This window comes from Lutjanus erythropterus, chromosome 13 (assembly GCF_056507025.1).
Source record: "Lutjanus erythropterus isolate fLutEry1 chromosome 13, fLutEry1.hap2, whole genome shotgun sequence".
Lineage (NCBI taxonomy): Eukaryota > Metazoa > Chordata > Actinopteri > Lutjaniformes > Lutjanidae > Lutjanus > Lutjanus erythropterus.
Genome location: NC_139329.1, coordinates 32,205,569 through 32,218,673, shown reverse-complemented (window position 1 = coordinate 32,218,673; position 13,105 = coordinate 32,205,569). Strand labels below are relative to the sequence as shown.

Sequence of the window (13,105 nt, the reverse complement as noted above, 5' to 3'; positions counted from 1 at the left end):
TTAAGTTAGCTAAAATTAGCAAAACACTACCTAACTGGCTAGCTAATAGACATCAATCATTAGCTGGCTAGTAAACAAAGGTTATGCTAACTTTAGTTCCCTAGATAGCCAATGTTTTGCTAAGAAAGGAAAAGGAAAAAGTTGACCAAAGTACCAAATTTGCTCAACTGTTACTGGAGCACAAAGCAAAAATGGGAGATTTGTGTATCTGTTTGCATCTATCTACTAGTAAATCAGTTTACAGTCTTTCCTTGCTGTTCTGCAGAGTTCACCCGGCTATTCTGAGTCGAAATATAAACAATCATGATTGACTGCTGAGGAGACAAGAATCTAATGCTCCTCACTGCTTCCCCCGAGCCCCTTTCTCTCAGACAGCTGTCTGGCTGAGGACCCCTGACAATCTGTCATCCAGTCACAATGGTACTCAGAAGACAGTGACAGCTGAGGATATGTGCAAGTGGATCCCCTCTCTGCATAAATACCACTCGGATTTCAATTACGTCCAAAACTTGTAGCCCTAGTGTGTGTGATAAATCAAATAGGTGGAGATTAGATTCATTGACAGCGAGCACGCGGCTCATTTCCTGACGTTCTCAGAGGAAAAGTTTGGCAAATAAGCCATTTTGACTCCTCTCTCATTTAGAAATTCAGCCATTTAAGCCGAGAAACCTCAGAGGAGAGCTAGACTTTAATGTTTCATCGACTAATCTTGTGTGATACACTCCAGTTAATTCAGTAAGACTTTAATAACGGAGGGACTCTGATGCCAGTCGCTTATCACGGGGCTGTTTTATTGAGACTATTTATCTTTTCGTAGATGAGTGCCTCCCATAAGAGGGTGATGTTTGATGTGTCACCGTTTGACTGGCACAGGCAGGTGGCATGATGTGGCACAGTCAGAGTGGTTTTGATCCTGCCGTGTGTCCCCGGCTTTAAGGGCAACTGTGTGGTCAATCCATCATCCATCAAATTGTATCAGTTACACACTGACACATGTTCAGCTAAGCCTGCGGTGATTTTTTTTAGTAGGGATGTAACAATATATTGACTGTGGGGATGACCTGATACCACTTTTTCACTTCCAACACTGCAACCTAGAGTATCTGCTGAAACAGATGCTGTCTTTCTCCCCTTCTTAAACAACTAAGCCGTTAATACATTTGTGTGGATGGCCTTTGCCATCTAAAAAAAACATCAGGTCAAACTGTCAAACAAACTTCCTCAAGGAAGAATACAGACCTTTTAGCTGTTCTTTTGACTGGTCAGCACCATCCAAACATTCAAAATAAAGTTAATATCAGCAGCAGTATCAGTCCAATACTGATACTGAGAATCAGATCCCTAACTGAATATCGCGATATCTCAATAAATTAATATCGTTAATTATTTTTATTGTATTTTTATTATTATTTAAAAAAAAGAATTAACTGCAATTTTACATATCTAACCAAACATTGACTGCAAGACGATTCATGCCAATTTGCTACTTTTATTTTATTTTATTTTATTTTATTGAAGAAGGCGCACAAAACAACTTTAAGTTAAAAGGAAAAACAAATTTTACACAATCTCAAATAGCTCTACCAATCAGTTACTGCTCAATGAAGAATATTCTTTCACATTGTTATTTTTCTTTGTTTTTTAATATCGTGATAAATATTGTATCATGGACTTTTTATCACGGTATTATACAATTCAGTATGTATTGTATCTATTTTTCGAACTTACCACTCTGTTATAACTGTTCATGTCATTATATCTACAGTAATGAAGATTATTTATCAAATATCTTATTATATTAACATTTTGTGAAAACGCCAGTAGTCATCCCTATGATGTAGCTGCAATATTTGGTGAAAAAACATCCTGATATTTTTATTTTGTCCAGATCACTCTATAAGAGCAACATTTGCTTGCACTATTTGAGTATTTACGGTGTGTTATTTTTGAGAAAATTCATATATTGTATATCAGACAACAGCCTAAAAGTAGCCTAAAAATATTGACATTTAAAGCTTTATCGCCCCATACTAGTTACATCTCTGTTTTTTTAGTGTCTCTGGGTAACTGGAATGAGACTGAGACATTATCTTAAGAGGGCTGCACTGACCCACTAAAGCTGCATGCAGAGAGAGGGTGCTAGGAACTAAAATGCCAGGACTTCTATTATCACGCCCTATTTCTGTCAAAACAGTCTGACCCAGTGTGTGTCTACACAGCTGGGACACTAACATATTAAGTCCTAGACACACTATCTTGGACACGCAGACTTTGAGGTGATAGCTATGATGGTAACCTTTGCCCCCCCTCTCTCTCTCTCTGCTCATCAGAACCCCTGAAAGTTGAGCTGGTTTCCCCCACTATCATCGCACACACTCAAAGTAACACACTGCTGGACACGCTGTGGCCTTCACAGTCCGCCGGCCAAAGCCTCAGCCACTCCGGGAATTTCACTCAAGTGTGTGGCAGGCCCATTAGTCACCAAAACAGAAAAATACTCTGTCAAAATCTTAATAACTCTCCTCCTGTATGAATTGTGAGGTTGTCTACAGGTGTATAATTAAGCCATAACTCTTCATCTTACTATATCTGTGCTGCTTTTCATATTAGGCTACTAGTTACTCCTCAGCTATTATTAAATGTGTCTAAGAGGTGGCATTCTGTCCACTGTGCCGGAGTGAAGTCTTGTGGATGTGACACATATCCACAACAATTTACTGTAAGTTCAGCAGCTATCTGTACCACAGTCTGATCCCTCAAATCCCACCGGAGTTAATCCTCACCTCGCAGTGAGGAGTTGCTGATGGCTCCGGCTGTCAGCGAAGAGCCCCAGCGAGTCGTTCCGACCCCTGACCTGACAGAGACGAGTGTGTGTGTGTGTGTGTGTGTGTGTGTGTGTGTGTGTGTGTGTGTGACGCTGTTGTCCACATGTATAAATTGTTCTCATTAGCACAGTCTTAGTGAATTTCCAGCCCATAGTTCACCACAGTGCTGCAGCAGGAGTAAGCTAAAGCAAACTATAGAGGCCTGCTGGATCTGACGCAAGTTAATGACCTCAGTGACACCTCTGCTGGAACTTTCCAATAAGATGTTGACCTCAGTTCAATGCAGCTTTCCACAATGTAAAAATAAACTGCTTCTTAGTTAGCGTCTAAAAAAATTTCAGTTGGCTAGATTCAAAAAGATAAGTTGAGCTTAGTTTGTAACGACACAAAACAAACTTTTCTATTTGAGAAAACACGTTCGCTAAACTTAAGTTGAACCAACAACTCTTCAGTCTGCGTCCAGGCTGCCTTAAAATTTTAAGTTGACTGAATTTGAAAGGACAAGTTGAGGTAACGATTCAAAACAAATCAACTTTTCTGGTCAAATAAACTTGAGAAAACATGTTGAGTAAGTTTAATATATTCCATTTAACCAGCAACTCTTTAAATTCAAGTCATCACGTCAAAATCATGCCACCACTGAAAATAAATACTAGAAATTTTAAGTTTGATTAACCTAAATATTTACGTTAAGTCAATGAGAAAAGATGTGTTGATTCTAGGGTTGTAACTAATGATTATTTTTTGTTGTCAGTTGATCTGTTGATTATTTTTTCAATTCAGCAATTATTTGCTCTATGAAATGTCAGAAAATGGCAAAAAAAAAGTCAAGCAGTGTTTCCCGACACCCGAGATGACATCCTCAGTGTCGTTACCCCGCCAACCAAGTTTGTTTTAGTTTACTGTCATATAGGAGTGAATAAACTGGAAAATATTCTTATTTAAGATGCTGGAATCAGGGAATTAGTTGGCGATTCATTTAATAATGGATTCATAATGGATTAGTGGATTAATTGTTGCATCTCCAGTTGATTCCACTAATTTCTTGTATGTGTTTTTTTACAGTGCAGAGGCCTGTAAAAGTCATGAGTCACTGATAACATGCTGCAGAGCAGCTACAGAATGTGGATCTGGTGCATCCTCTTATGAGGCAGGCACACATAAAGTCATTTTATTACTTGTTCCTATCTAATAATAGCCTGGTAACCTTTATGTTAGCATTTTATACTGTAGCTGAATTGTTTCCTATCTTTTAAATGCCAAGTCAAACTTACCTATTGAGACCAGTTTGATGCGCTCTCGGTCCAGGAACTCCAGTGCCACAGAAACATTTTCCAGTTTCATCTGACGGAAGTTGGGTCTGGTGTGGTACTTTCTGTACATTTTCTTCTGGCTCAACACCTCCAGGAGTGAAATGAGCTTGAGCCCGTCAGTGAATTCCCTCTGCAGGTCGGTGATGTTCTTGTTGACACACTTGAGGTGCTCGTTGCACCACCTGGTGAAGGTGTTCTGCTGGATCTTCTTCCATGGCGCGTCCTCGGCCAGGTCCTTCTCCGTGGCGGGCATCTCGTCGTCCTCCTCTTCCCCAAAGTCGGTGGCCTGGTAGTACTGCGGAGGCAGCTGGTCGTCGCTGTAGTTATTGCTCATCATGATGGCTTTTTCCGAGTCCACTTTTATACCTCGGTGACACTCGCCCGGCAGCGCGGAGAAACTTTTAGCAGGTCGATGGCAAAGCGCGCTCTCGGAGGAGAAAAGTTCAAACTTGGAGGAGTTTAAGAAGCAGCTCAGAGATTTTTCGGACCTACTTGTGAAGACGCTTCTGGTGTCAGGACAGTGATGGATTAAATTATCCGATTTACAAAGCTGGTCGTCCGCTTTTTTTTTTTTAATTGGCACCCTCTCGACAAGTCGTCCCTCTGTAATAAGAATGTCGCTTTTTGAAGAATGGAGTTTGGTGGCAGGTGAGCTGGAGCAGCAGTGTTGGAGTTGACTCTGTGAAACTTGACTGTGGAGGGAGGACAGACCTGGGTATATAAAGGACCCGGGCCCACGTCACTCAGCCTCTGTGATCATAGTCTATTTGTTAATCCATAAGGATAACGGGAGTCGGGCTCGGTTTACCGGAGGATGGGGCAGGGATTGGTCAGACCCCGGGCAGCGCAACAGTTGCGGCATGCTCCTTATTTTTAGGCGCTCCTATTTGGGCGTCTGGGGGCTGGGACTGCGCGATTGTTGCGGATGTGTGTCATGCTCAGGGTCCAAGTGTCTGAACAATTGGACTAAGAAAAGACAGTGAGAAGTGCAGAGAGACGCTCTGTCTCAATAAACTGTCTTTTTTTTTTTTTAATACACGGTATAACAGTTAAAAAGTGGGATTTAGCCCTTCTGATCACTGAGGCCTGAAGAGAGGAACATTTTAAAGTCTGAGGTCACCCTGGTGAAGATGAAGCAACTGCATTACGTGTGATTCACAGCTATCTGCCACCACTGAGTGAAATATATCTCTATGAAGACAAGCAAAGGTCAATACGAGCTCAGGGAAGGTTATAGGATTATGTCTGATAGTAAAGAAAAACAGCTGATTTGGATTTTGATGTACCATAATTCATCTTTCTGCATGATCAAGCAAAACAATCGATTCAATATACTGTATTATCACAAGAACTGAGAGTTGGTAGTCTATAACTTTATATGATACCCATGTCTGTAATGAATTATAATGATTTAGAAACATTTTAAAGCATTTTAATAACTTGAGACAAATAAATATAATGGAGGGAGGATATTTTACAATTTAACAATAAACTGTATTGTCTAAAACGAATATCAGGACACTAAAACAGTAAACTTTCACTGGTACACAAATAGAGCAAAATATATGTATATATTAAACCTGAATTAAGAAAAAAGTATCAGATATACACAGGATGCTGCATAGAAAGCTAAAAACTAAAAACAATATGAATTATGTTCTGTTAAGCAAAATGTTTTCATTTCAGTTTAGTTTAATTGATTTATAAAAGGACATGACACTGATCATTTACAAGAAATTAAAACATGGTTACTTTATAATGCAATATAATCACTGTTATAATCCATGGTAATGTGAATATAAGTTATTCTAAACTGTCATCAGGTGCTTTAAATAAAGTAATGAAATTCCTGCAGTATAGGCAGATATAATGCGTAATAAGCTGGTCATGAGTTATTTTATGGGGTCATTGTTTAAAGTGGGAAAAAAAAATCTTTGCTATAACGACACAAAATGTTGCAAATTTGATTTATTTGTTTAACAAGTGTTGATGGAACTTGAATACTCTAATCTGACACAAAGTTTTGATGATGATCATAGTTGACATAGTTGTGTTATATTATAATAATTTTATGACAAATTATTATGACATTATATAATCATAGCAATTACTATAATGCATTATAAAATGGTTATAGTCTATTACAACTATAAGAGTTATAATACACCATGATCCTTACCAAAAAATCTCTGTGACCAGACATTATAAAGTATTATGATACTTGACCTAATAAGTCATTATAAAATGCTTACTGACTTATTATTGTTATTATTATAAAGGATTGTGAATATTTATGAGTGCTTGAAGCTATAATTAGACACATAGATATGTTTATAAATCATTATAATGCATTAAAGTAATGGTTTTCTTAGAAAGTATTGCTAAACTCGACGTTTACGGCCCAGTTTAAACATGTAAAATGGTCCTTCTTTTAAATGTCTTTTTTTTGTACAGAACAAGAAAGGACAAAATGACTTCATGAGTCGACTAAAAGCAAATTAGTGTCATCTCCAGCTCTTATCGGTGACAACATGACAGCATCCACCGGTTGAAGATGAGGCCGTGTGTAGAAATACACTGAGACGCTTGTCAGTGTCTGTGCATAGTAAAACAGATCACATATACAAAATGAGTCAGTTCCAATAAAAAACGTGTTTTCTGCAGGTTCCTGGACCGTCAGGGTGTTGTGACTCAGCAGTCAGTGACATGGCAGTGACACCAGATGCCAGCACCATGCTTGATGAAGTAGTGGGAGGTAATAATAACTGTGTGACACACGCAGAAGGCATTCTCAGGATTCTCAGTCCACAGACGGCCAGGGGTCCCCATGTTGATCTCCCACCACCAAGTAATGAGATACTCTAAAGATTTTCTGTTTGTTCTTTTACCCATTTCTATTTAAAACAATTCCGCATATGAATCACAGACTAGAACCATGAGCCAGAATATTCTACAATAACATCTGAAAATAAAAGTAAGGAATTAAACTATAAATACCGGTGTTTCTAAATAGAAATCATTCCGTGGTGTCGTGACACAGGGGTGGAAATAATTCAATTATACCACTGTAAATATCATTAATCTCCATAAAATTCTCTTCTATTCTAATCTCATGTTTTAACAGGAGTGGAAGGAGTATCTACATCTTTCAGTAAAGTGAAACTATCAAGGTAAAACATAGTAGTAGAGAGATTCAACCAGCAAAATCTATTTGAAGAATCAAAAGTAAAAGTACGACAAGTCCTTATACTTTTGATGTTTGTCAGTGTCTGTGTTGTTTATTACTGACATGTTGCTGTGTATGCTGCATTTTATGTTGTAGCCAACCAAAGTCGATCTAAATTTTACCACTTTATTTACTTTTTGTATACTTTATCATAAGTTTTGCATCTAAAACCTTTTTTTTCTGTTGTTGTTTACTATAGTCCAGTGTTTTTTAAATTTTCGTGCCCAAAACAAACCTGTCTCTATAACAAGTTATCACTCTGTAAATGTTTATTTTTTTTATTTATTAATGCCAAATAAAATTTGACAGGAAAAAAAATAGATCACTCATAAAATATTTATTAACAAAATAATTTAAGAACTCATTTGAACTTCTGTAAAATTACATCAAAGTAGCAACACACCTTTTTAAACCAGGTCACAATATTAAAAATGAGGTGGTGAAACTGAAAGGACGATGACACAACAATAATTCCCACCATCCCGCAGCTGCATGAGAGTATAGAATTTGCCTCTGTATTGGAAAATGAATGCACTCAAGTCCTGATATGGAAAATTAAATATTCATTGATAACTTTTTGTGTAGTTGTGTATTTTAGTAATAATTCATGATTGTCACAAAATCCCACAGCACACCTGGACTTCCCTCATGGCACATCAGTGTATCGTGCCACACTGTTTGGGAACCGCTGCTGTGGTCATGTAAATGCAGTGGAGTAAAACATTCAATATTTGTAAGGAAGCATAATATGAAAATACTCAAGGAACAATACAAAAACCTCAACTTATACTTGTAAATAAATGCTTAGAAAATTTAAAATTCACAAAATCCATCACATCTGCATGAAATATCTTTCTAAATCATAATATTATTTTTTCCTGAAACAAAAACTCATGTATTAAACAAAAGTTAAACTTTTCATTTTGTGATTTTTAATACTTTGATACATAACGCCACATATTAACTCAATAAAAAAACACAGAGATCTGTTGACCTGGACACTGTTCACCTGACATTATATCCTGAGACACTGCCCATGGCTGCTCTGACGCTCAGCTTCCCACCTTTTTTAATTAGCTTTTTCCCGGTTAGTCTGTCAGTCGAACATATTAAATATTTAAGCAGGGATTTGGGTTGAATTTGTTGGACAGATAGGCCGGAGGCCAGGACCCAGCTGATGAGGTTTCATGGGTGATCTGGATCTGACATCATGAGCGTTAGGACTCTTTTAAACACAAATCTGACACGGACTGAGACAGAAACCTGATGTTAGAATATGTTGGGGATATTTGCAGAATCGGGAAACTAATTAAAGCTGGACCTCGAGCGGCACACGGCTGTTCAGTGAGGGTTTACGCTAACTGTACCACATGACTACGTCTGCACATCCCGGCTACTTTTAGATCATTAGGAACACCTAAACTCAGTAAACCATGAGTCGTGTCAACGCAGTAATGAGTGTAGTTCAGAGACCCTCATCAACAACGTTGACACACCAGTTCCTGCCATCTGTAAAGAATACGTGTCTGTGAGCTAATGTCACGTCTCTGGAGTGAAGGTTATTAATATCCCTACAACCCGTGTATGTAATGCGAGGCCAAGCAGAGAGATGGTCCCCACTCAGGTTTACTGCTGGTGATTTCATGAATGGGATTCTTCTACGACACTTTTAAACCCTGAGACCCTGCGGTCGCCAGTGAGGCCACCGACCAAGAAAAGACAACTCTCAGACATCATGTGGGGTGGGTATATTTATTTTCTCAAGTCATTTACAGTACAAAATAGACCTCCAGGTAACAAAATAGCCACGACTATATTGAAAACAACGACGCTATCAATATGTAAAGCAACAAGCTGAGAAACACAGAGCAATATAGAAGCTTGTGGAACTAAAGTTGATGAAATTAAGTCAAAAATTAATGAAAAATAATGTTCTCTATCAGACAACATTCATTATGTACCATTGGAAGCAATGGGAATGTAATTTCTCTTGCAAACTGATCAATTTTTTAAAATAGACAGTGACAACATTTGCAGTCCAGTGGCACATTATTACCGTAGTGTGTGTTCATATGCAGAAATAACATCGGTCAGGCATTGCTTATCAAGGTTCTGTTTAATAACAAGTGCTTCAGAAAAAGATTTCAATACATTTCTGAATTTCAGCAAACTGGAAAAAACAGGAGTCGTATTGCTCTGTCTGGCAACTAATGTCAAATGCAATCTAAATGCATGCAATGACTACACCACCTTTGAACAAAGAGGTACTGAATATGAATGTGCTGAGTAACGTCACCATAAATAAACATTTGGACAGCATTATATTTTTGGCTATCAAATATACGATGCTCTTTCAAAATAGAATAAACTTTCTACAAAGCTAGTACAAATGGATTTAAGAAAGATCTCTCCCATAGTACTGTATGTCACATCTATTTACATGAAATACAAAGTAACAGAACATAAATTATATATTGTGCTTCTGTATGTTTTCTAGCATGCTTTTTCAGTTTTAAAATATTTTCACAAAAAATAAAAACATTTCACAGATGTAAACAATAATCGGAGTCCTTCCACATATACATATATTTATTTGAATTGATGCTTGAGCAGACTACATTTTCCTGACACCTTTCTATTTACAGGATTTGGAACCAGATCAGTTTTTCACAACTAACCCTGATTTTGTCAGTTCGGTCACATCAGTGGTTTAATCTTAGGTGTGACCGGATCACGTGGCCTGCGATCCCATAAATCTGGAAAGCCAAGCTATTCAAATCCATCTCCACTTTTAAATCAAAGCTGAGTTAAAATATTGTATAAAACATAATAATATAGCTTAATATGCTCCTAAACTTGCACGTAACAAACACTATTATAAGTGTAACTGTGCAGCTGTGGATGTGGGATTTCAGTTTGTCACAGTGACCTGTGAGCAGGTAAGATGAAGCAAAACTGCAAACTGGCTTTCAGGCATCTTGCTTAACCGATAATTAAAGGGGAAGGTGGGAGTTGTCTGGTTTCAGATGCAAGACAGTCGTTTTGAGGCAGGTGGAAGCGACAGAGCCTGGAGCAAAGCACGTAACTGAAAATCGCTGTGAAGAGGAGCTGGTTCTGCCACATGCATCAGCCATATGCACTGAGCTTACATTGACAGGTGCTTAGTTAGCCATACCTGTTCTCCATGTCATAAAATATCAGTCGGTTTGATACTGGGGCAGAGATACAGTGGCAGGATAGATGTAACGGTAGGCTGGCATTAATTCATGGAGATTTTTGCACATTTTAAATCAGCTTTGCACATACTTGCCAACCGTGAGACCTCAAAAAATAGGGAGGATTCTGGGGTATGGCTGCAAAAATAATAGAAATGTTATCAAAACTGCACTACGGCCAAGTGCAAGATCCAAGTCACATAAAGGAAAAATGTGTGACAAGGCAGCATTATAATGAAGCAGATATGCACTGGCCTGATAATCTTGTCTTGGTACAGACTTCACATCATTATGATTTTAAGTGTTTTCTTTTAGTGAAAATTAAACTTCTGATGCAAAAATGATCACTGCCACTAACTGTGTGACATGATAATCACAATATCTGTTAAAATAATTGCAATATGATTTTTTTTTTACCATATCATGCAGCCTAAGTCTCGGGATCCTCCTCCAGAAAAATTTGCCTTTCACAGACTCTGTTTTCTGCATCCTGGTGACTTTAAATTTGGAGACTAGATTATAATTCTGACATCTGGTGAAGCTTATTGTTCGGTTCCTCAGGGAAGCTACAATGAATTCTGCTTGACCTGACAATTTTGTCCAATCGCCACAACTTTTCTGCAAATCTGACCAATCACTGTAGCTTCTCTTGAGCTCCACCAGTACTAGCTCACTGCTTTGACTGAGTTTGAGATCAAAAAAGATTGCCTGCTTGTGGGATACCCTTCAGGCACAATTCATTTACAAATAAAGTCTATTTTGTTAGAATTTTGTAAAATAGAGTCTTTATGATAAGGTTACTTAGAACACTCAGAACAGAGTGCAATTTTATTCTCCCTGGAATAAGGAGGGAAAAAAAGGAGGGAAAATTTGTCATAAATCGGGAGGATTGTGACCCTGGGGGGAAAGGTGGGAACTATGAAAAACAGGAAAACTGGGAAGGTTGGCAAGTATGGTTTTGCAGCTTTTATTGCAGCTTGTATATGGGGGCGGAGCAATGATGAATATAATTAACGGTGAACTTTCCGATTATTTCTAAGGGCACATGTACATTTCAGGGATTTCAGTGCATTAAATATGTCCAGACTCCACGTTCGTCATTATTATCAGAGACAGCTATGAACAATATTTAAACAAACGAACAAACAAATAAATAAATAATGGTTAAATAAACTGAAACCCAGTTGGTGCACATTTAGAATCAAAACCTTCATTTTATCACATTGTAGCTAAAGGAGAGAAAAAGAACACGGACACAGAGGAGGAGTGACACAGCACTAGCAAACATTTAGTGGAGTGAGATCATGTCCTCGCGTGGGCTCTCTGCTCGTCAACTCTTCATCAAAACCGTCTTTGAGACTGGGCGCATTATTCTCAATCTGTGTGTCGATGTCGTACCTTCTCATTAGAGACCAAATATTTCCAAACTTTTTTTTTTTTTTTTTTTTTCACTACGCAGTCAGTCGTCAGCTCTATCACATTTAGAGAACTCCGGGTCGGTCTATAGACGTGGCAGGAGAGAACGAGGGCTGGTCTGAAGCAGACGTCTGTCCCTGTGCAGTTGTTGCCCATCCAGTCAACATCGGACGAGAGCTCTCAACAAGCTAGTCATCATCAGCAGCACTGCTGTGGCTGCAGTGATAGTCAAAATGGAGTTCCAACCTACCTCACTCCCCTGAGGGAAGACAGGAAAAGAGCGGTGTTAAGTCTCGGTCGAGGCTTTCCATCAGCCATAGATGAAACCGTTTGGGAAACACTCTTATTTGCTTTCTTACAGAGATACCTGCACGTTTAGCGTGGAGCTGGAGCCAGGGGGCGATTAGCTTAGCTTAGCATGCAAACTAAGCAAGTGGAAAGCTAGCCTAGCTCTGTCCAAAATTCAAAACAAGCACATCCAAAGTTCACTATTGAACATGCTGCAACTTGTTTGTTTACTCTGTGCACAAATAGAAATATAAAAACAACACATTGTGGTTTTAGGGTTGTGACATGCTGTTACTAGGTCTTTGTTTATCTGTCCGCCCAACACTTACATGCTTTCTGCTGTTGTGGTGACAACAGAGAAGTTACAGCGCTTGGCCGACAATTAGCTAGTACAGCTTTTAACTCCCACAAAGCCCATGCATTGCTATTTCTTCATTTCTTTTTGTGTCTAGATTGAACAAACAAGATGCAATGTGTTAATTACTGAGCTTCAGATGTGTTGGTAGGAATGTTCTTCAGTTTTGGGCAGAGCCAGGCTGGCTGTTTCCTATTGTTTCTCGTCTTTATGCTAAGCTAAGCTAACCGTCTCCTCGCAGAAATGAGCGCGGTGTCAGTCCGCTTGTTTAACTCTTGACAAGAAAGCAAACAAACATTTCCTTCATTGTTGAATTGAAAAAATTGAAAAAAAATAAATAAATAATTGAAAAACTTTGCCAAACTGCCCACCCGCCCCATGTCCGCTTGATCTACTTTCATTCACTTAAGATTTTCCCAGTGAGTTTAGACCCTCCCATAACAACAAGCACTCTAAATGAATCTCGA

At 38.5% G+C, this 13,105-nt stretch overlaps 2 protein-coding genes across 8 annotated transcripts in view; both read right to left on the bottom strand.

Annotated features, from left to right (window-relative positions):
- The window catches only part of LOC146316893 (filamin-C-like), a 31,695-nt gene extending 27,013 nt beyond the window's left edge, over window positions 1–4,682 (bottom strand). For both annotated transcript variants that reach the window (XM_084735061.1, XM_084735062.1), the window contains exon 1: window positions 4,100–4,682. In XM_084735061.1, coding sequence (XP_084591187.1) covers window positions 4,100–4,475 — 376 coding nt within the window. In that variant the 5' untranslated portion in view covers window positions 4,476–4,682. The remainder of the gene's footprint in view (window positions 1–4,099) is intronic.
- Window positions 4,683–11,881: 7,199 nt separating this feature from the next.
- The window catches only part of LOC146316892 (uncharacterized), a 30,108-nt gene continuing 28,884 nt past the window's right edge, over window positions 11,882–13,105 (bottom strand). For all 6 annotated transcript variants that reach the window (XR_014771749.1, XM_084734075.1, XM_084734077.1 and 3 more), the window contains one exon: window positions 11,882–12,254. Coding sequence is in view for 5 of the 6 variants with exons in the window: in XM_084734075.1 (XP_084590201.1) it covers window positions 12,242–12,254 (13 nt within the window). In the remaining variant the exon portion in view is untranslated. The remainder of the gene's footprint in view (window positions 12,255–13,105) is intronic.